Consider the following 23958-nt stretch of genomic DNA (forward strand, 5'->3'; position numbering starts at 1 on the left):
CCTCAGCTAACTGCTACTCACCCTTCAGGTCCTGGCTCAGAGTTTCTGTAAAGAACCCTGTCTGTTCCCATCTAGGGTATGACAGTATGCAGGGACCATGTCTACATGGTTCAGACTAAGAGCCCCCAAGTCTTGGCACAGTGTGAGAATCAGAACAGGTACACAATATAGATAGTTGTTGAGTAAATTAAATTTTGTGTGTGTGACAGACCGAAAGGGAGAGAGATGAGAAGCATCGATTCTTCGTTGCGGCACCTTAGTTGTTCATTGATTGCTTTCTCATATGTGCCTTGACTGGGGGGCTCCAGCAGACCGAGAGACCCCTTGCTCAAGCCAGCGACCTAGGGCTCAAGCTAGTGAACCTTGCTCAAACCAGATGAGCTTGTGCTCAAGCTGGTGACCTCAGGGTTTCGAACTTGGGTCCTCTGTGTCCCAGTCTGACACTCTATCCACTGCACCACCGCCTTGTCAGGCAAATTAAGTAAAATTTTATAGCAATGTAATTAACACTGTTTGGCAATCACTATTATTATAAGTTAATTCATGGGAAATTAGTAATTGCTCTTATTTTTTAATTGTATTACATTCTATTATAGTCTGCAATGTGAAAAAATTTACAAACATGATGATAAAACATTAATGGTAATGATATAAATATATAATGGTTAAGCCAACATTCTAAGCAACAAAGATTATATTCAATGAATTCTGCCCCCCCCCCCATATTTTTATAAAAAATGAACATTTCTTTTTGTTTTACACAAAAGATACAAATCTGAAAAAAACATCTTTTTCAAACATAGCACTTTTTGTTGTCAAATTTGTTTCTCACATTAACTAAAGCTACATTGTTAGATTCCTCCAAATCAACAGCTTTTAGCTCCATATTAAGTAAAACTTAACATCAGAAGACAAATTCAGTGATTAAATTTAAAGTGTATAATTATCTATAATAGATGAAAAACATGGCCACAATATTTTTTACCTCATTCTATCAAGAGATGGGGCCTGTTGTTTCACCTCTTGAATTTGGACTGGATTTTTGACTTGCTTTGAATAATTTAATGTGAAAGATATGAGGTATAAGTTCAAGAGTAGAGACTTCCATCTTGGCTGCCCTGGAATGCTCCTACTACCATGTATGGAAGTCTAGTCTAGACTACTGAATGATGAGATCCAAGCCAACAAATAACATCAAGGCCCCAGACGGGTGAGTGAGGCCATCCTAGTTCCTCCAATCCCAGTTGAGCTACCAATGACTACATGAGGGATCCCAGTTGAGCTCAGCCAACTCATGGAATCATGAGAAATAGCATATGAAGGTTAGTTATTTATTTTTGTATTTATCTGAAGTTGGAAATGGGGAGGCAGTCAGACTCCCGCATGTGCCTGACCAGGATCCACCCGGCATGCCCACCAGGGGGCATTGCTCTGCTGTAACCAGAGCCATTCTAGTGCCTGAGGCAGAGGCCATGGAGCCATCCTCAGCGCCCAGGCCAACTTTTTGCTCCAATGGAGCTTTGGCTGTGGGAGGGGAGAGAGAGACAGAGAGGAAGAAGAGGGTGAGGGGTGGAGAAGCAGATGGGCGCTTCTCCTGTGTGCCCTGGCAGAGAATCGAACCTGGGACTCCTGCACGCCAGGCCGACACTCTACCACTGAGCCAACCGGCCAGGGCCTATGAAGGTTATTTTAAGTCATCAAATTCTAGGGTGATCTGTTATGCAGAAAAAGCTAACTGAAATATTATCCAAATAAACTTTACTATAAAATCTAATGATTGCCTGACCTGTGGTGGCGCAGTGGATAAAGCGTCGACCTGGAAATGCTGAGGTCGCCGGTTCGAAACCCTGGGCTTGCCTGGTCAAGGCACATATGGGAGTTGATGCTTCCAGCTCCTCCCCCTTCTCTCTCTCCTCTCTCTCCCTCTCTCTCTCTCCTCTCTAAAAATGAATAAATAAAATTAAAATTAAAATAAAAAAAAATTACTAAAAAAATAAAAAATAAAAAAAAATAAAATCTAATGATTATATAAAACCCAATATAAGAGCAAACCATATTATAGATAATACTATAAAAAGAGTACTGACCCAAGGAATAAGATTACTATTAATGTTAAAATTTTAAGCAGGCACTTAATCCCTCTGGGTTTCATTCTCTTTCTGCAAAGTGGTGGTGAGCAAGATGGTGTTTGTGCTCCTTCCCATCGGTAACTATGAAATGTTCTGTGTCATCCCAGCATACATATTTCCAGACTCACAAAGTAGCTTTAATGTTAATTTTCTTTACAAATATAAATAGTATATGTTTTCACTTCCTTCCCCTAAATAACATCGCATGTACCTAAAAAGTTCTCTCCCTTCCCTTATCCTACACCCCACTGCCTTCAACATTGCAGAAAATTTACCTTTATATTATCTTGATGCTCTACATATTTAATAGAAAGCTTTCTACATCCCCTCCAGTTGGCACTCTATTTTTCCTTTTTTTTTTTTCTTTGTATTTTTCTGAAGCTGGAAACGGGGAGAGACAGTCAGACAAACTCCCACATGCGCCCGACCGGGGTCCACCCAGCACGCCCACCAGGGGCGACGCTCTGCCCACCAGAGGGCGTTGCTCTGCCGCTACCAGAGCCACTCTAGCGCCTGGGGCAGAGGCCAAGGAGCCATCCCCAGCGCCCGGGCCATCTTTGCTCCAATGGAGCCTCAGCTGCGGGAGGGGAAGAGAGAGACAGAGAGGAAGGCGGGGGGTGGAGAAGCAAATGGGCGCTTCTCCTATGTGCCCTGGCCGGGAATCGAACCCGGGTCCCCCGCACGCCAGACCGATGCTCTACCGCTGAGCCAACCGGCCAGGGCCTATTTTTCCTTTTTACATAAAAATTTCTCCAACAAGTTCCGTTGACTCACCATCTCCAAACCTCTCCTCTCATTAATGCTCTCTGGAGCCCAGGCCTGTCAGACCCTTGGCCTGACCATTCCACTGAGACAATCAGCTATGTTCATCAGTAGTCTCCACCTGGCTTAACCTCCAGTGGTGGCGACTCCGGCCTCCTATCACCTGACCTATCAACGACATTTGACATGCCTGATTGTTCCCCCTTTAAAGTTTATTCTGAAATCCACAGAAGAGTACATAAAATGTGTATGTAAAGTTAAACAAGTTATAAGAAAGCAAACCATCCAGGTAAAGAAACAGGACGTTACCATTATACCAAAGGCCCCTTCGTACACCTCCAATCACACCTCTCTCCCTCCCTTTCTCCACTCCCAAAGGTAGCCACCAACTTTACATTGGTGATGGTTTCTTCTTTTATTAAAATTTTTTTTACTAAATAAACAATGTATTTAAAGAAATTTTATTTAAAAAATTAAATTTAATGGGGTGGCATTGATCAATAAGAGTACATAGGTTTCAGGTGAACAATTCTATAGCATTTGAATGGTTCTGTTCTGTGCCCATCACCCAAAGTCAAGCCATTTTCTGTCACCGTATATTTGTCCCTCTTTACTCCTCTCCTCCAAGCCCCCAAACAGCGCATTTCTAAGCAACACAGTTTAGTTGTGCCTGTATTGTAACTTCATGTGAAGGGAATCATACCACATGCATCCTTTCATGTCCACACCAACACTTACCAGGTTTTTAAACTTCTGTCAACATGCTAAGTATGTGAAGGCATCTTGGGTATTTACTGAGCAACTGCCTTATGAGATAAAACATTCCTGTTCATCTGTTTACTAGCCATAGAGATTTCTTCTGTTGTGAAGTGATTAACAAGTCTTCTTGCCACTTCTCACCTGGGTTGCTTGTCCTTTTCAATTTGCTTTGTAGTTCTTTACTCTCTGGATACTACAGTATTTCATCAAATGTAAGGAAACACCAGGTTCTAAAATGTACCATTATTGTCTGACCAGGCGGTGGAGCAGTGGATAGAGCGTCGGACTGGGAGGCAGAAGGACCCAGGTTCGAGACCCCGAGGTCGCCAGCTTGAGCGCGGGCTCATCTGGTGTGAGCAAAAAGCTCACCAGCTTGGACCCAAGGTCGCTGGCTCCAGCAAGGGGTTACTCGGTCTGCTGAAGGCCCACAGTCAAGGCACATATGAGAAAGCAATCAATGAACAACTAAGGTGTTGCAACGAAAAACTGATGATTGATGCTTCTCATCTCTTTCCGTTCCTGTCTGTCCCTGTCTATCCCTCTCTCTGACTCTAGCTCTGTCTCTGAAATAAATAAAAATTTTAAAAAGAAATAAAAATTAAAAATAAAATATACCATTACTTTATTGCCCCCCCAAAAAAGAAAAAAAACTTTGCTATTATAATCGAAAGATTCCATCTATTATAAGATGCATCTCAATTGTACAGAGGTCAAAATGAGAAAAAACTGTCTCAGTCCTGCCGAAGCACAGCAGATATATGTGTTGTGAATGGGGTGTTTCTGCTAAAATGTGAAACCGTGCTTTCTGCAAAATCATGCGCCAGAAAGAGAGATGATGAGAAAACACAGAATCAGGGTTGAACTCTCAAAACCTATGGCAACTAATACCACTAAATCAATAACAATTTTAATTAAAAATACTAATACAGCTGAAAAGCTAGTTACATTCCTAATTACAAATACTAGAGTAAGTAAAATATTTAGTCTTTAAAAAGAAAAAGAAAAAAAATGAAAAGCTGGCTTGACAGAAAGGGGACCAAGGGAGCGTCGAGGCTACTGGACAGGGAAGATGAGGCAAATGCGCGATGAACAATTTTAAGATAAAGTACGCGTTCACACAAGAAGAGAAGCCACACTGAGCTGAATGGGCGTCCTGCGTAGCCTGCGTCACTCAGCTGTGTCCGCCTCTTCTGTGCTGGCTTGCTGCTACTTGAGGATGCAAGCCATGAGCCTGTTCGGGAGAACGGAATAAATCCAGCACTACCTCAGTCACACTGACATCATTCTCCTGCTGTTTACCAACGACATACGGGCTTAATTGCATAGAAACAAACGCTGTTGCAGAACAGACAGTATCTTTCTCCAATCTGTATTTTCTTTCCACTTTTTTTAATAGCCTTTTGATGACAGAAGTTTGTTTTCATTTTTATGTTATCAGATTTATCAATCCTTTCCTTTATAGCTAATGTTTTTGGTGTCTTGAAGATCTTTTCCAAGACCGTGAGGATAGCCTGTATTCTTTATAAAATAAAATAAAAATTATAGCTTTGCCTTTCATACTCAATACTTCAATGCACTAAAATAGTTTTTTTGGGGGGTGGCTGAGGGGAGGTAGTTGCCCACTTTCCTTTTTACCAAACGGCTGCTCACCACGCTTTATTAAGCCGTCAGTTATGTGCCTTCTGTTCAGCCACAGCGCTTCCGTCAGAGAAACCTGCCCGGAATGTCTGTGTAAGACTGGGTATCTGACCCTGGACTGCCTCCCACCATCGCTCCCCCTCTGGCCATTCCTGCACCATCATCAGTGTTGGAATTATTACATTTTCGTGGTAAATCTTGAGCTATAGGACAGCAAGTCCCCTGAAATGGTTTTTTCTCTTTGTAGCCTTTCCATATAAATTCTGGTACCAGATAAACAGGCTAAAAAAGCTGGAATTTTTATGGAATTAGAGTGAATCTACTAACCAATTTGCAGAGAACTAAGTCTTTAATCGGTGAGCAAGAATTCTCTGCCAATATATTTAGATCTTTAATGTCCCTTCATTAACCTGGTAGAGATCTCTGTACTTCTTTAAGGATTAATTTCCAAGTATTTCAAATATTTTTATGCTATTATAAATAATATCTTTTTGTGAGCTTTCATATTGTGGATGGGATAAAAATACAATTGTGGAAATTTATTGGGTCACTGAATTCAGATATAATTTACCTACAATAGAATTCACTAATTCTAACAGCACAATTCTATGAGTTTTAGGAACCATCACCGCTGACAAGGAAAATGAGAAAAACATACTATAATTCTCCTGTGAGAATTAAATGTTAACAATTTGATGCAGAGATGTTATAGGTTTGAAGGAATCTGTAGACATCAACTGAAAGCAAAAACAGGCAACACTGTAAAGTAGAAGCAAATGTTAAAGTTGACATTTTCAGGGACCAGGACAGAACTGCGTGGGGGCGGTGGTCACCATCTGCTCAGTCTTCCTTGTAGCTGTTCCCACGCTTTAAATGTGTGGTCAAGGCCCCGCTTCTAATGGTGGGTCTTTCTTGCAAAAACAATATTATTAAGATTATACACATTTATACTCCATATAATTTCTATGAGTGATATTCAAAAAAATCACAACTTTTGAAAGCTAAATAAGCCCTCAGAATTGACAGTTTTGACATGTGATTCTGTGTACTGACATTAGCCTTATTAGGAGTTCTGAATGTTATTTGAATACTGTTCAACAGTGCTCTCCGGCATTTTCCACTGTTGGGAGTATTTGCTACGTGTTTCAGTGCTTTGCAAATACTTCAACAGAAGATATGCAAAGAGAGGATGTGAAGGTTGACGAGGGATGCTCCAACCTGAATTCTAAAATCAGGAGGAAAAGATTTCAAAGGCAAAACCAAAATCTGGGCAAGGAGACGAGTATTTTCATCCTTAAAAAAGAAAACAGGCTTATAGGAATGACCAGGGACTGGTGCTCAGTTGAAAGATGCTCTTCGATCCACACTTTCAATGTGAGGTCTAGCAATGCAAACACAAGAAATTTTTTCTACGTCTGGATTATCTGTTACGCAACAGAGATAAGACCATCAGTAACTGATACTTCGTGTGCTTTCAATTTTCATTTTCGGCTTGAAAAATTCAAATAGTGTGTGTGGTAAGAGCTTTCAAATTTTAAAATTCTTTTTATTGTATTAATGCTCCCTTCTTTTAAGGTTATTTATTTATTTGCAAATGTCACTGTCAGGTAATTTTAGTGTTATTATAACCTTGTTATAGGAGTACACGATAATAACAAACCGGCTGATTCCATACCACCATTTCCTCTCTTTAAGCACGTGGAGTACACGAGAGGCACCCTCAGCCCGGTGTTTGCAGCCATTATTATTGCCATAATGGTCACATGCCACAGTCATTTTGGGTCTCAAGGTACCTGGTTCAGCTGGCACTTTATCACAATCGACCACCAATTACACTGTGATTAAACTGCGATGCCACTTCTCATCATCAATTACAAACACCGTCCTTCCACTGGAGGAGCTTGACACTGCACTACGCTGAAGAACACAACCCAAACCCATTCTAAAACTCCTTCTTGCCGGGTCAGTGTCCTGGGACCACTGCCAGTACCAATTCTGTATCAGCCAGGGTCCCAACAGCAGAGAGAAGCCACATGGCAATCTGAACAAGGACAGCTTAACATAAAGAATTAACGCCCTGGCTGGTTGGCTCAGTGGTAGAGCGTTGGCCTGGCGTGCAGAAGTCCTGGGTTCGATTCCCGGCCAGGGCACACAGGAGAAGCGCCCATCTGCTTCTCCACCCCTCCCCCTCTCCTTCCTCTCTGTCCCTCTCTTCCCCTCCCGCAGCCAAGGCTCCATTGGAGCAAAGATGGCCCGGGCGCTGGGGATGGCTCCTTGGCCTCTGCCCCAGGCGCTAGAGTGGCTCTGGTCAGCAGAGCGACTCCCCGGAGGGGCAGAGCATCGCCCTCTGGTGGGCAGAGCATCGCCCCTGGTGGGCGTGCCGGGTGGATCCTGGTCGGGCGCATGCGGGAGTCTGTCTGACTGTCTCTCCCCATTTCCAGCTTCAGAAAAATACAAAAAAAAAAAAAAAAAAAAAAAATCTCCAGCAAGCTCCTTGTGGTGGTGGTGCTGGTAGTGGTGGTGGTGCTGGGTGTTTTTAACTTACTAGAAAACCAGCTGGGACACTAGCTGAACTTGCCACAAACCCACTGGAAAAAAACCACTTGCAGGGCAGAGTGCTAAAACATGGGGAGCCAACTGGGGTGGCCATGGAACACGTCAGGAAACAGAGGCAGGCAGCTGGTGCCCTGGGGAACTCCTGACGCCACCTGGGAACGTGCTGCTCATTTGGCTTCGGGGCCCCGACAGAGGCGCCACCCACCAGCCTCTGGGAAGCCGACAAGTCTGCTGCTGAAACTTGCTGAGTAGCTTTCTGCAGGCAGGAGCCAAAAATAAAAAAATAAAAAGACACTGGAAACTTCCTTTCTTTGTTTTTGCTACCAGTTAAGTTACATGCATATTCGCTTGATCCTTTGCGGTTGCTTAATTAAGCCCTGTTAGGGCAGGCCTGGAGGAGCTCGTCTCCGGCTCTGTTAGCCCTGCAGGTAAGCCACCAGCCTCCTGAGCTCTTCCACTCAGGCTGGCTGGAGCTCGGATTTCTCCCGCTCCCGGGAATCGTTAAGCGCCCGCTCCCAGAGTTCCTTGCCTGGCCATGTGGAAGGCGACACATTCTCGGCTTAGTGTTCAGCAACAGAACAGACGGGGACACTTCTGTAGACTGCTTGAGCTCTCTCCTCTCTGACACCTTCCTGTGAATTCCAGGTGCCTCTGACCTCAACCTTCTGTCCCCTCCACTCAAGAGTCTGCTGTGCTCTGCATGGCGCCTCCACCCCCAGCCGCGGCCCAGAAACTGTATCCAGGCAGAGAGTCAAGGAAATCCTGGGACTCTGCTGTGCGTGGTCCCTTCCCTCTTCTCCCGGGACCACGGTCCGGTTCTGTCTGTAACACAGCGCCTGGCCGCTGTACATTTATTCTCGCTCTTGCATTTATTTCTTTGCTCTAATTGCCTCAGATTTCGTCAATGGAAACTCTCTAGGTGGCTTTTTTTTTAAGTCCTTCAGATAGGTCCCCATAAATTTTTATGCCTTTATATACTTTATGGTACAATTAGCTGTCCCAACCTCATCTTGTATTCCCTGGCCCCAGGCCTGAAATCAGAATTTTCTCCAAGAAGCTCTGGTATCTTTCAGTAAAGAGTCATATTCAGAGATCAGATGGGGTTGTAGCCACTTCAGCGCGTAAGTGAAGAGGTCCTGTTAGGATCTGAAAGGCTGCAGCGGTTTGCACCCTCTGGATGAAGACGACATAAATGGCAGCTCCTTTCTAGGACAAAACCTCACACTGAGGAGAAACTGCAAAACTGGGACAGGAGTAAATGACAAAGAATATCCATGGAAAAGTGGCAGCGGGCAGCCGAACGCACAGCTGTGTTTTTATTAACTTGTTCTAACCAGGAGGAGAGGGCTCTCAGGCTGGGAGGCAGAGACAATGCTTTCCAAGACGACACCCCATGCCGACAACACGCCGAGCTCCCTCCGAGGAAAAGCAAATCAGGCTGCTTTCTGACTTTAGAAGAGCAAGGCGTTACAGCAGAAGACCATTATCTAACTGACTAACAGAATTAAGATAGACACGGAAAGACAATGAGCCCAAGATTTCATATCTGTCCAAACAAACGCTGAAGTATAAAAACCATACGCGAACTGCTCCCAGTGATGCTCTGAGCCCTCCGTGGGGGGTCTAGTGGAGGACAAGCATCACTGAAGACAACCACGGTCACTGAAGACACAATACTATGGGTCGATGGTTAGATTAAACTACCCACATAATAAATAAATGATGGTTATGTGGGGAGAGCGCAGTATTTAATGGCTCTTTACTTTGCCAATATAGATATGGCTCAAATAGCAAAATATGGTGAGAGGACAGCATATGCAAAGTAGAATACACCTGCCGATGACCTCACATTTGTTGGGGGTAAAAAGATATTATGCTAAGTCAGGTGGAGGAAGAGGAATAGGGAGGGGTTAGAAGAGACAAGGTAATTTGCAATTGATCACAGCAGGGAGGAGGAACAGGGTATTATATAAAATAATGGTTGCCATTAGAATAAAGATACAAACCTTTGTAAAAAGAGAGAGATCAAATAAAATAGACTACACGGTGGAAAGCTTTTAGATAAAAGACTTGTACGTGGGTAAAACAAACAAAAAGCCACGAGGAAACAGAGTCAAGCTATTGAGGACGCCAATACATAGAGAGAAAGTGTCACACTGGCCACAAGGAGGCTCCGGGAGACAAAGGAGAAGAGGGACAAGGCTCGAGCCGGCAAACGCAGAGAACAGCGGCAGGAGTTCCGACTCAGAAACCTGACAGGGCAGATCACAGGGGGGAATCACAGACGAGGTCAGGTTTGAAAGCAAAATGCAAAATATTTTACACCATGGAAAGGACTCTAGACAGGCTAGACTGAGGTGACAGAGGTGACATGGGAGACGGGACTTGTGGGAGTTAGATTGGGGAACACAAACACTGCGTGAGTGCCTACAGCAGGCCAGGTAGCTTGCATTCATGTCTTCACTTTAGTTTGAATAGCAACGGTATGAGTCTCATTCCCATTTTAGACAAAGAGATGCTGAGGCTCGAAGATTAAGTAACTCACCAAGTGAAGCAGTGGGAAGGCTCTAGAACCAGGACCTTGCGCTCAGTTTTACCTAGCTCCTTGCCGCTACATAATGCTATGGTTTTGTTTATATATTTTTTTAAGTCCATGCAAGAAAGGGTGAGGGTCTGAAGCAGCTTGGAGGGATAGATAACGAAGAAGTTTAATTAGAAAAGATTGGTAATGGACTGGCCATTGTGTAAGATTACATAACAAGAAAAAGAAATCAAGAATTTCAGAGCCATTATAAAAGCTGGTAACCGCAAGGAGACAAATATACTGAAAAGGAAAGCAAACCAGAATGTCCTTCTCCGTCCTTTTATTGTTTGCTGCTTTCTTTATTCACCAGACCTGCACTAACTAAAGCTAACACTTAAGCACACAAGATTTCTTCTTAAGGGTTTTATAAAAACCTCCATAACCGCTTGACTGGGCGGTGATGCAGTGGATAGAGCATTGGACTGGGATGCGGAAGACCCAGGTTCAAGACCCCAAGGTCACCAGCTTGAGCGCGGGCTCATCTGGTTTGAGCAAAGCTCACCAGCTTGAGCCCAAGGTTGCTGTCTCGAGCAAGGGGTTACTCGGTCTGCTGAAGGCCCACGGTCAAGGCACGTATGAGAAGGCAATCAATGAACAACTAAGGTGTTGCAATGCGCAACGAAAACTAATGACTGATGCTTCTCATCTCTCTGTTCCTGTCTGTCTGTCCCCATCTATCCCTCTCTCTGACTCTCTGTCTCTGTAAAAAAAACCAAAAAAAACAAAAACAAAAACAAAAAACTCCATAACCAAAACACCGTTACAGCAACAGCCAGGTCCCATGAAAACTATTCAATATTAAGACGGGAACAGAAGCACCAACATCCCCGTAAACATTCAAAATGGATTAGCAAAGAGAAGGCACCGCCTTTTTCTCCCCTTTTTCCTGCGGGGAAGGGGCAGACTTTAAAATCAGTAACATCCTAGTAAGTAACACAAAACTGTCTCAGTGTACAGGCATTGCGATCAAAGAAGTCTTATTACTGCATAGGCTGCAGAAATTGACTTATAAGAGTAAAATCTAGTTAGCAACACATACATAATCTTAAGTTTTTAAAGTCTAGTGACTTCTTAAAGTCACAATATAGAATCGTCTGGTTTTTCTGCTTTGAAAACAAAACCCCTGAAAGTCCTCTGAAAATTTTTCTTCTTATCCAACTTTTTGTTGCATCCTAGTGGCCTGACTCAGACTTCACAATTTCATCTGAGACACTCCACTGAATTATTTCTAGATGTTGGATTGGTTACATAAGGATGTCTCGGCCTCATTTCTTCTATTCCATTTCCTACTCACATGGAATGGTTCTCAAGTAGAGGTTGTCTCTGATCACTTGCTGCAGCTTGTGGTCAATGGATCCTTTCTGAAACTGAAGACTCAGGTAATGTCGCAAATCTTTATTAATGACTTTGCCTACAAAAGAAAACAACAGAAGACAAAACACGTAACTGTTAGACTCTAGTTAAATATGCATATAGGCTAGTGATCAAATACCCTTAAACCATAAAACGAAAGCAGAATATTTTACTAAAAACAAGATAACACCAAATTACTAATGGCACTATAATTAAAATAGATAGATGTAACGGGGGTGTGATTTTACAATGTAGGAGAGGGAGATGACAAATATACAAAGTAGTTTCACTCAGTCCCATGGCTTTAAATACCATCTCTATACTGATAACTTCCAAATTCTTACGATGCCTCTCTTCCTGACCTATCTACACCAAGCTCCAAACCCAACAAACTTGTTCACATATAGTCAGATGTATTTACACATCACATAAGCACCTCAAATTTCAGACAGCCGAAAAACAGAACTCTTCATTCCACCCTTCCCCAAAGTTTCTGTCTCCTCTGGTTTTCCCCATCTTAGAAAATAAAACAGTAGCCCTGACCCAGTAGAATAAACTCAAACACCAGAAGTCCTCCTTGATTTCTTCTTTCACTTCTACTCCCAGATCCAATCCATTAGCAACTTTTGTCAATCCTGCCTCCAAAACATCTCCCTTCCTGTCCATTTCCCTCACTTCCATTGCAACCCTAACCTCGGCCACCAGCACCTCTCATTTGGAACTCTCCAATAGCCTTCTCGTTGGTCTCCTGGGTCCATTCTTGCTTCCTTCCTGCTCCCACCATTCATCCAGATGCCAGAGTGAGATTTAAAATATAAGCAGAGGCCCTGGCCGGTTGGCTCAGCAGTAGAGCGTCGGCCTGGCGTGCGGGGGACCCGGGTTCGATTCCCGGCCAGGGCACACAGGATAAGCGCCCATTTGCTTCTCCACCCCCACCTCCTTCCTCTCTGTCTCTCTCTTCCCCTCCCGCAGCCAAGGCTCCATTGGAGCAAAGATGGCCCAGGCGCTGGGGATGGCTCCTTGGCCTCTGCCCCAGGCGCTAGAGTGGCTCTGGTCGCAGCAGAGTGACGCCCCGGAGGGGCAGAGCATCGCCCCCTGGTGGGCAGAGCTTCGCCCCTGGTGGGCGTGCCGGGTGGATCCCGGTTGGGTGCATGCGGGAGTCTGTCTGACTGACTGTCTCTCCCCGTTTCCAGCTTCAGAAAAAATACCAAAAAAAAAATAAAAAAATAAAATAAAATATAAGCAGAGAGTCACGACTCTGTTTAGCGCCACCCAACGAATCCTTGTTGCACTTGGAATAAAATCCAAAGTTCTAAACAGGGTCTAGAAGGCCCTGTATGTTCTGGCTCTGGCCATCTTTGACCCAAACTCCCCCCCCCCCCCCCAGATATGCTCCAGCCACGTATTGGACCATCTCTCTCATCTTCAAAAAGGCCAAAGGGACCCTCGGTATCTTCTGCTAATCACTAAATTGAACAGGCACTTTCTGTGCACTTACTTAACTCCTTGATACAATGTGAATAAGACTGAAATATTCTTATTTGTGGGGGAAATAAGAGGTATAAGGAAATATTAGGGGCATCTCCAAGAAATAGTAAGCAGAAAAATAGGAGATTGAAGAAATCTGAGAGCAGCAAATTTGTAGTAAAGGTTGAACTTAAAATTAAACACAAAGCAATCAAATACTTCTCAGTAGATAGGACTGCAGATAATTAGAAAAGAGCAACGCTAATCTAATTTAGATTACTAAAAGAAAAATAGTTGATTAAAAGACACTCTTTGCTTTATTTGAACAGCACAGTTATGACAAGGTTAGATGAATTAAAAGGTTACTATAGATCCATTCATTCTTTTAACTACGCAGTATTCCATAGTATAACATTTCTAATCCCCTCTTTTGCTCTTTTCATATTTATAAATAAACATAACCCTTAGGAAAGGGTGTTAATATAATCAGGAAATCAGAGTCCTCCTAAAGTTAGAGATAATATTTAGATCCTAAACTAATACACACAAGCCAAGAAGTCCCTGTTCTGCCAAAACCAGACGCTGAGGAAGCCGGAACTGTCATGATGAAGGAGAGACCCTGAAAGGGATCTGGAAGACTCCCTAATCCCCCAAGCTGCCTCTGCCAGGCATTCAGGGGCCCCACTGACTGGAGTCCAATCTAGATGGAATCTTATTATTTCACTTACTTATATTATAGCACTTGTTTGCTCCTAAGTTGAAGAAAACCCTAATTCATAATCAATGTTGCACAGCCTCACTGTTTACTGAATAAAAACATACCCGATAATGGGTTTATTACGTATTCTAAAAATTAGGCAAGGGGTGTGTGTTTCAAATGCTTTCTAGTAAATATGCAAAAATCTGGTAGGTTGTTACATAGGTGCTTAAAAGCGTTTCAGTCTTATTTGTGGGAGTTTACTTAGGGTTTTTTAATAGGCAGAGAATGCATCGTTTTTTTCCCATTTAAAAGAATATAATACAGGCTCTAATATCTAAAAATCTGTTACCTGACATATTTCCAGGAATCTATTTAATTTGGATAAAGGATAACGCCTGCATACTTAAAGAAGACAACGTGATTCAATACTTTTTAATTTAAGATTTTCTTCTTTGTTATTTTTTAATTTGAAGCTTTACTATAAGATGTGATATAAGTCACAGAGGTAACTCTAAAATACTAAGAAACCAGATTGAATTTTCATCTATAAAAATAGCAACCATTAAATTAGATATAATTAAAGTCAAAGCCATAATAAAAATCATAGATCATAAATCATAGCATGAGGGTTTTTTTTAAGAGAAAATGGAGTTAAAACAGCTCAGGTCCTGTTTCAAGGGTCTGCGAGGTCTTAGACTGCGAGGCCAGTTAGAGCAGAAAGCCACCCAGATTTAAAGAAGAAAACCTCCCATTCTCAGGCTGGAAAACTGCCCTTTCAGTCTTCACCCTCAACTTCCACGGGGTTTCTGGATGTTGACTGAGCAGTTACAAAGAAAAGAGGGACAATCTCATGAGAGTGATAATGTTTATTTAACACGTGCAACTAGTCAAAAAGCATTATCATGCTTTTTTTTTTTAAGTGCGAGGAAGGGAGATAGTGACACAGTCTCCCACATGCACCCCGACCGGGATCCACTCCCCACAACCCTCGTCTGGGGCCAGTGCTCAAATCAACCGAGCTATCCTCAGTGCCCAGGGCCTGCGCTCTGACAACTGACTGGAGAGGAGGCGAGAGGGAGGAGGGAGAGGGAAGGGGGAGAGGGAAGGGGGAGAGGGAGTGGAAGAGAAGCAGATGGTCGCTGCTCATGTGTGCCCTGACTGGGGATTGAACCCGAGATGTTTGGAACCAGGCTGACACTCGATCCACTGAGCCAACGAGCCAGTGACTATCATGCTTGATTGAGGTTGGAGATAAAATATTACAAATATCAATGAAACGTCATTTATAAAAGGTTAACAAACTATATGCGTTGGCATTCTTTGAGATTAAGAATGAATAGTAAACTGTATTAGCTATAGCAGTCATCACAGACTCCCTTGCCTCAGGAAACAGAAAGAATTTCCTCAGGGGAAAGGATGTTACTGTTCTCTCTTTGGTATGATTCTATGAAATTTTTTTAAAGTACAAATATCTTGAACAGGCAGATGACTAAAATTACTGAAGGGTCAACAAGAACATCATCTCGCAGTTCCCGCAGTGTAATCTACACTATCCACTTGTATGTGAACCTCTGCCTTCTGTTCAGTGAGTTACACATTCACTTGGTATTCCAAGGGTAGGAAGCACATCTGCTGGAAGTTAATGCAATTGTTGTGAAACAAATAAGGAAAAAGATGCTTCCGAATAGCATTCTCGCACAGCCAACCTTTGCTTTGAGTGTTGAGATTGTTCTATGATTTATAAGTCAAGTTGATTTATGAAACTTAAAAATAGATCTATATATCTTACAAATACAGCTCAGGTGAGGAAAGGTCTATAAAGAAAACTTCAATCACATAAATAAATCCAGGCACTCAGGTTTCAATATATAAATTCTTAGTCAAAAGAACTCATAACTACAAATTCATACTTTCTGAATTACATGCTGATTAATATTCATCATTCGTTCTCCTTGTGGAATCGGGGTATGGAGTCACTGATTATGATTTAGAACAACCCTGTGGCTTGCCAGCATAGGTGTGGCCACATGAGCAACTGTCAATCAGTCTAAACACCAACATGTCACCGTACTTCCTATAAGGATAGTCTAGGAGACTTTACCAACCACTTGCTAAAGTCAAGCTAGACATGCCTTTAGTATTCTCTAATCCAGTAATTATAAAGTCAAAAAAAGAAAAAATGAGGTCTGTTTGACATGTCTTATTCTTATAAATTCACATGGATTCATGGTGATCATCCCAATCTTTTCTAAACACAATATTATATATTTTTTAATCTCTTCAAATTCTGCCACAATTTAAATTTAGGGAAGTGAAGAGAAAGACATATATCATATGATTTCACTTCTATGTGGGATCTAAAGAACAAGATAAATGACTGAAACTGAAACAGACTCCTGACACAAAGAGCAGACCGGTGGCTGCAGAGGGGAGGGGCGCTGGAGAAGGAGAGGGGTTGGGAAGTAGATTGGTGGTTATAGAATACGTAGTCCCGGCGACGTGGAGTACCACACAAGGAATACAGTCAATAATATTGTAATGACCATGTACAGTGCCGGGGGGTACTGGAAGCATCAGGGGGGTCATTAGGACCATTAAGGCTCATGAGATGTGACATTCTGGGGAAAGGACTGTCAATCAATGCTATGGAAGAGAACCCCAACAGAGAGAACCAGCCTTGTCTCATACTACTCTATGTTCCTGAAATTAATGCAAAATCGTATTGAAAGTAATCTGCAATTGAAAATATAAATAAAGTTAGGGAAGCAGACTTGCATTTTCACAACCTACTTTAGGTCCTTTTGAAAACTAGGACATTCGTTTCTCTTCATTCTCCTGGTACTTCGACAATCTCCGTGATTTCTCAAAGAATACTGACAACAACCCTGAGGTCCTATCTGAGAGTCCCTTCAACTCCTGTGAGCCAATTCAATTGAGTCCTAAAAACTTAAATTCGTTTCAAGTAAATGATATTCTTATAATCTCCTAATCTTTTTAAAATTTAATTTCTCCTGTTTTGGGTTGTTTTACCTTTTACTGTTGGAAAAATAATTCTCCTAGCTTGAGATTCTGGAAGCTAGTAAGAATGGTATTGATCCAATCATCTGCTTATTGCTGGTCACATTGCTTACTGCTAATTTTATGTATGCTATCTGACTTTGGCTATAATCAGCTAACATTAACAATATCTTCTGATAGTAAGCCTACTTTTTCCTGGGTTTTTTTCCCCATTGATTTGAGAGAAAGAGGAAGAGAGAGAGTAAGGAACAGAGAGAGTGACAGAGGGGAGGGAAAGAGAGAGAGACAGAGAGAGAGAGAGAGAGAAAGAAAGAAAGAGAGACCAAAAGAGAGAGAAGCAAAGACTCATTGTTTTACTTAGTTGTGCACTGATTGGTTGCTTTTCTTCCGTGCCCTGCATGGGGATCAAACCCACGACCTCGCATGCCGGGCTGACACTCTGTCCACTGAGTAACTCAGCCAGGACTACCTCTTCCATCCTGTCTCTTGTGACAAACACAACCTTGAAAGCTCTCCGTGCTCACTGAAGTGGCATAGCTCCTTGTAAGCTTTGGCCTAAAGAGAAGAAAACCCCTAAATAGTTATTTCTCACAGTCTGCTTAGCACTGTATAAATGCAATTATGTCTCCTTCCAGCTGTCAATCATACACATCTTTTAGAAAACCCGAGCTGCTCCGAGCATTCTGTGCACCCTCAAGGATTTCTTCATGTACTTCTTCTTTTAGAGATCACTAGTCTTGCAGCCATACCTGTGGATACTATGAACTTTTTTCCTCAAAGGCAAAGTATGGACATGACCATGCCTCAGTTCTCTTCCTTACCACGACTCAAGGATGGCTTAGTGACTTTCCCCAATCAACTGTCCAATCTAACTAGCTCAACACAGCCAATGTTACCAACTAGTCCTTTCCCGTCAGACCTAGACACGGAAGAGCGGTGCGGTTTTTGACTCTTCCGCCACCTCCTGAGCGCCGTAGCATAGAATGGTTCAAGTGACACCTGTAAGCTGAACTCCACGCTGGCTTCTTGGCCTAAGGCAGGGCGTCCCTAAACCAAAATTAACTGAACTGTAGTCCACTGTGAAAGGTCTTTGAACAGGACTTTCCTAGATAATCAGTATCTACACACTTCATATTAAAATGTATCCTAAGACACAAAAGTTACTTAAAAATATCTTATGCATTGTTAAACAAAAGTTTGTAATTTGAGAGTCAAGGCCATGGTTTGTTTTACAGGTTAATTCCCAGTATCTAGCACATGAAAGCAGTGAATCAGCTTAATTTTGTATTTTTAATTGTTCATTTGACCCTCCACAGCTCGGATACCTGAAATATCAGAACACTCATTCACTTCACCACTACAGCACTCTTTAATAGTCGGTATCAGCGATTTTCAACCGGTGCACCACAAGACTTTTTAAAACATGAATTACTTGACTTGTCAGTCAGGGGCAATGACCTCTTTAACCTTAGATTGTCAAATAAAAAACTGACAACAGCCAGCACAGCAACAGCCATCTGGTGTGACTGCCCTGTCTTGAACCATAAATATACAGGTCATATAATAAAGTTGCATCTTATTGGTCACGTCACATAATAAAGTTGCATCTGCTTGGTTAATTCTTGGTACCAGAAATCTTTATACACAAGTATAAAAACCTGATTTTTCTATTTGAAAGTCACTTTGGAGCAAAAAGGGTAGGTAATTACTGTTATGATTTTTCTTTTAAATCAAAATTATACCTATTTTTTATCGGATCACCAAAAAATTTTATTCTTTGGTGCACTGCAGAATTTTAGTAACTAGTTTATGTGTGCCATGAGATGAAAAGGGCTGAAAATCTCTGCACAACTCTATCTTAAACGATGTTTCTTTCTTTTTTTTTACATTTTTTTAAAATTTCTACTTATTATCTTTTTTTTTTTTACAGAGACAGAGAGTGAGTCAGAGAGAGGGATAGACAGGGACAGAGAGACAGGAACAGAGATAGATGAGAAGCATCAATCATTAGTTTTTCATTGCACGTTGCAACACCTTAGTTGTTCATTGATTGCTTTCTCATATGTGCCTTGACTGCAGGCCTTCAGCAGACCGAGTAACCCCTTGCTGGAGCCAGCGACCTTGGGTTCAAGCTGGTGGGCTTTTCATCAAACCAGATGAGCCCGCACTCAAGCTGGCAACCTCGGGGTCTCGAACCCGGGTCCTCTGTATCCCAGTCCGACGCTCTATCCACTGCGCCACCGCCTGGTCAGGCAAACGATTTTTTTTTTTTTTTTTTTTAAGACTTTATTCAATTTTCAGAGAGGAGAGAGAGGGAAAGAAGGAGAGAGAGAGAGAAGGGGGAGGAGCAGGAAGCATAAACTCCCATATGTGCCTTGACCAGGTAAGCCTGGGGTTTTGAACCGGCGACCTCAGTGTTCCAAATCTAGGCTTTATCCCACTGCGCCGCCACAGGTCAGGCCCAAACGATGTTTCTTAAACAATGAAATTGACTTTGACTCTGTCCAAATACTAAAATAAATTCTTCACTAAAACAATGAACTAAGTCTTTAAAAGTAAATTTTAATTATACAGTGGTACCTTGAGATACAAATTTAATTCATTCTGTAACCGAGGTTGTAAGTCAGTCAACTTGTATATCAAACTAATGACACTGGACCCGTGCACCAACGCGCCAACTAGCAGCAGCTTCCCGACTCATGACTCGTATCTCGGAATTTCGCTCAGATCTTGAACAAAAATATGGACCGAGTCATAGTTCGTATCTTAAAAAAAAAAAAAAAAATCATATGTTGGTCTGTTTGTATCTCAAGATACCACTGTAGTTTATATGTCAAATCTTCAAATTCTATTCTTTATTAGTATTTTAAAATGTATTCACAAGTGGTCTCTGGCTCTCCTGAAATATAAAATAAGGCTAAATTAACCATGTGAATCTACTGTCTTCTAGGTCCACTAGGGATAACAAAGTCTAAAACAGGAAAAAACCACCTTCTCCTGCTTTTTCTGGGGGGCAGATGGAGAAATGAGAGACAATGGGGACTAGAAAGAGAACACTGATGCCCAGGACTGTTATTTTAGTATTAGCATTATCATATCATACATATTATAAGCTATATGTTTTCACTCATGAATAGGTGTTGTTATTCTTTTACACATAAGGATATGAGGTAGAGAGCCAGTAAGTAACTTGGCCAAAGTTATATCACTAAAAGTAGCAGACCTGGGACCTGAAACAGGTCCATCTGGCTCCAGACCCCCGCTGTAAATGTTGGGCTGGAATGCCTGCCCCATCCATCTGTCTGTCCATCTGTCCACCCATCTGTCTGTCCATCCATCCATCCGTCCACCCACACATCCACCTATCCATCCGTCCACATCTTTTGAAGAATTTATTTTCCTGCATAAGCTTATAAGAGGTAAGCCTTGCCTGACCAGGCAGTGGTGCAATGGATAGAGCATCAAACTGAGACGCACAGGACCCAGGTTTGAAACCCTGAGGTCGCTGGCTTGAGCACGGGCTCATCTGGCTTGAGTGTGGGTTCACCAGCTTGAGCACAGGGTCACTGGCTTGAGACATGACCCCATGGTAGCTGGCTTGAGGTCAAAGGTCGCTGGCTTGAAACCCAAGGTCGCTGGCTTGAGCAAGGGGTCACTTGCTGTGCTGTAGCCCCTGGATCAAGGCACATATGAGAAAGCAATCAATGAACAACTAAGGAACCGCAAACAAAGACACTTCTCATCTCTCTACCTTCCTGTCTGTCTTTCTGTCCCTATCTGTCCCTCTCTCTGTCACAAAAAAAAGGAATACAAGCTTTTAAGAGTTCTTTCATAAGAGCATACCCTTCCATGAAGCACTCACCACCATTGTATAAACAATTATTTACTGAGTCTTGAGTAGGCACTTGGGGGTAGAGCAGTGAATGAGAGTACCCCTAAGCGGGAACTTAAAGCCTTGAGTGAAAGATGAACATTAAAGTAGAAATTTCCGCCTGACCAGGTGGTGGCGCAGTGGATAGAGTGTCGGACTGGGATGCAGAGGACCCAGGTTCGAGACCCCAAGGTCGCCAGCTTGAGCGCGGGCTCATCTGGTGTGAACAAAAGCTCACCAGCTTGAACCTAAGGTCGCTGGCTCCAGCAAGGGGTTACTCGGTCTGCTGAAGGCCCGCGGTCAAGGCACATATGAAAAAGCAATCAATGAATAAAGTAGAAATTTCCAACAAGGGAGCATTATGAAAGAGAAGTCCACAGCGCTGTGGAAATCTGTAATCTAGATTCTCGGTCAGGAGTCCGGGAAGACTCACTGAGAAAGTCCTATTGCAGCTGTAACCTAAGAATAAATGGGAGCCAGATAGGGAAGGGGGGGGAAGGGGAGCAGGACACCCACAGGTGCTACTACATGAGGTGGGAAGAACACAGTGCTTAGAGGAACTGAGGAAAATCCAGTAGAGCTGGTTCTTAGGAAAAAAAGAGTTCACACAAGCTGGGACAAGAGTCCCAGGCACCAGTGGGTTCAGTAGAACTTTTAACAATAATGTAAAAGAACATCAACTAGCCTGACCAGTGGTGGTGCAGTAGATTGAGCACTGGCCCAGGATGCTGAGGGCCCCTGTTTGAAACCCCAAGGTCATCGGCTAGAGCATGGTGTCACTGGCTTGAGTGTGGGATCATGGGCATGATCCCAAGGTCGTTGGATTGAGCCCAAAGGTCACTGGCCTGAAATGAAGCCCAGGTCACTGGCTTGAGCAAGGGGTCACTGGCTCGACTTGAGCCCCTGGTTAAGGCACGTGTGAGAAGTAATCAATAAACAACAAAAGTGAATCAACTAGTTAATGCTTCTCATCTCTCCTTCCCTTCACCCCCCCCCCCCTCAAATAAATAAATAAATAAGAGAACATCAACTAGCTGAGGTCTGATACCAAGGCCCTTCCTAACTGCTATAAGCTAACAACTATGGATATATTCTTACTGGTTGCCTCTATATTCCACATTTGTATTCAAATGTCATTCATTATCCTTATTCTGTCTGTAAGAGCATATTTAACACTATAAACTTAGAAGATCAGCCTTGGCCAGTTGGCTCAGTGGTAGAGCATCAACCCAGCATGTAGAAGTTCCAGGTTTGATTCCCTGTCAGGGCACACAGGAGAAGTGACCATCTGCTTTTCTCCCCCTTCCCTCTCCCTGTCTTTCTTTTCTCCTCCCACAGTCATGGCTCAATTGATTTGAGTGCATTGGCCCCAGGCGCTGAGGACATCTCCACTGTAGTGCATCAGCCTCAGGCACTAAAAATAGCTTGATACTTGTGCATCATCCCCTTATGGGATTGCTAGTGGATCCCGGTCAGGGTATATGCAGGAGTCTGTCTTCCTTTCTCTCACTTAAATTAAAAACAACAACACTCATTACAAAAATAACTTAGAGGAGCCACATCTACAACATTCTTTAAGTCTGCCACTCTCATTATAGGAAAATAGGAACTTAATGAAGTTTAAAACTAATTCATATAATGCTTTGTCAGTCTCAAATTGGAAAAGCATTAAATACTCTGGATTCTCTCAAGGACCCCTACCAGGACAACTTTGGCAAATGGATGTTACTCATATACCTTCATTTGGCAAACAGTCCTATGTCCACGTTACAGTGGATACATATTCTGGATTTATAGTAACCTCTGTCAGAACAGGAAAGGCTGCTAAGCATATTATAGCGCATTGTCTGTATGCATTGTTCTATTATTGGATTTCCTAAACTGGTTAAACTGAAAATGCTCCTACATATGGAGCAAAAGCATTTACTGTATTTTGTCATTCTTACAATCTTTAAAGTTAAGGTATTATTAAAGTGTACCCAGCAAATATTTTAAGGTCAATTTAAAAAAAATTAAAAGGGAATAGTCATATCCTGGAACTCCTACGGGTCTACCATATCGTGCTTTTTAAAAAAATTTTTAGTTTCTTTGGAATGCTGATGAACAGGAGACGCCAAATCTTTTTCTCCTGCAAACTACTACCTTCTTTATTTGATCCAGCTAATAACACTGTTTTGTCTTTTTCCAAATAGCTCCAGACATATGGAAAAGATTTATATAGGAGGATGGGGATCCTCAAACCCCTCAGCGAGATCTTCTGAGCATGGCTTTTAAGATACCAAGAAGCAGAAAAAGCCCAATAGAGATCAGGGGAACTACCAGCTTTTAGGATATGCCCTTAAAGGCTCCAACGCCCCAAAGGGGTCTCACAGGATGCCATCTGGGTCCTGCTTCAATAGTGGAAAGGAAGGTCATTGAGCTAAAGCCTGCCAGACTTACATGCCTCTGTTGTGAGGAAACAGGGACACTGGAAGGTAGGCTTCCCCCTCGCTCCTCTAAGGGAGGGTTCAGTCTCTTCCAGCCCTGCTCCAGCCACCTATGACCTAACCTTGCCCAGAATGCTGGGATTTGCCACGGAAGGCTGAAAGTGCCCAGGTCCGTCGGCCCCATCTATGACACTGTGGACGAGCCTAGGGTATTTCTTCCAAGAAGCAGGTAAACTGATCTCATTTGCACAAGGGCCACTTAACTATGTTTTGCCTGAATAGTCAGGTTTTTTATTCTTCCCTTGAAGATTTCTGTTGTGGGTGTTGATAGTCCTATTTTCTGTCGCTTTGTTTAATATATAGTGTTTCCTTTATTCCTCCTACCTCAATGCCCCACTCATATTTCAGGCTGGGACCTACTCCTAATTTAGAGCTCTCTTTCCCCCATTTGTCAACTTCGATTATGAATCTACCTTTGCCACCCAGCTTAGTGTATCCCAAGGTTCTCTTTACCAAGCCACAGTCACAGAGCTCCAGGGAAAAGCAACCTGGTCTCATCTCTCCAGGCAGAAGAGAATAGAAGCTCCATATCCACGCATGCTGCAGATGGCTTTTCCAGTCTACCTGAATCATTACTAGCTAGAAGCAGCGGTCATTGGGACTTGGACGTGAGCTGCAAAGTATAGAATTGTGAC

At 42.7% G+C, this 23958-nt stretch overlaps 1 protein-coding gene across 4 annotated transcripts in view; it reads right to left on the minus strand.

The window, feature by feature from the left end:
* Window positions 1-23958, minus strand: part of MAGI3 (membrane associated guanylate kinase, WW and PDZ domain containing 3) — a 215580-nt gene that overhangs the window by 71123 nt on the left and 120499 nt on the right. For all 4 annotated transcript variants that reach the window (XM_066352789.1, XM_066352788.1, XM_066352792.1 and 1 more), the window contains exon 2: window positions 11723-11839. In XM_066352789.1, the coding sequence (XP_066208886.1) occupies window positions 11723-11839 (117 nt within the window). The remainder of the gene's footprint in view (window positions 1-11722; window positions 11840-23958) is intronic.

This window comes from Saccopteryx leptura, chromosome 11, assembly GCF_036850995.1.
Source record: "Saccopteryx leptura isolate mSacLep1 chromosome 11, mSacLep1_pri_phased_curated, whole genome shotgun sequence".
NCBI lineage: Eukaryota > Metazoa > Chordata > Mammalia > Chiroptera > Emballonuridae > Saccopteryx > Saccopteryx leptura.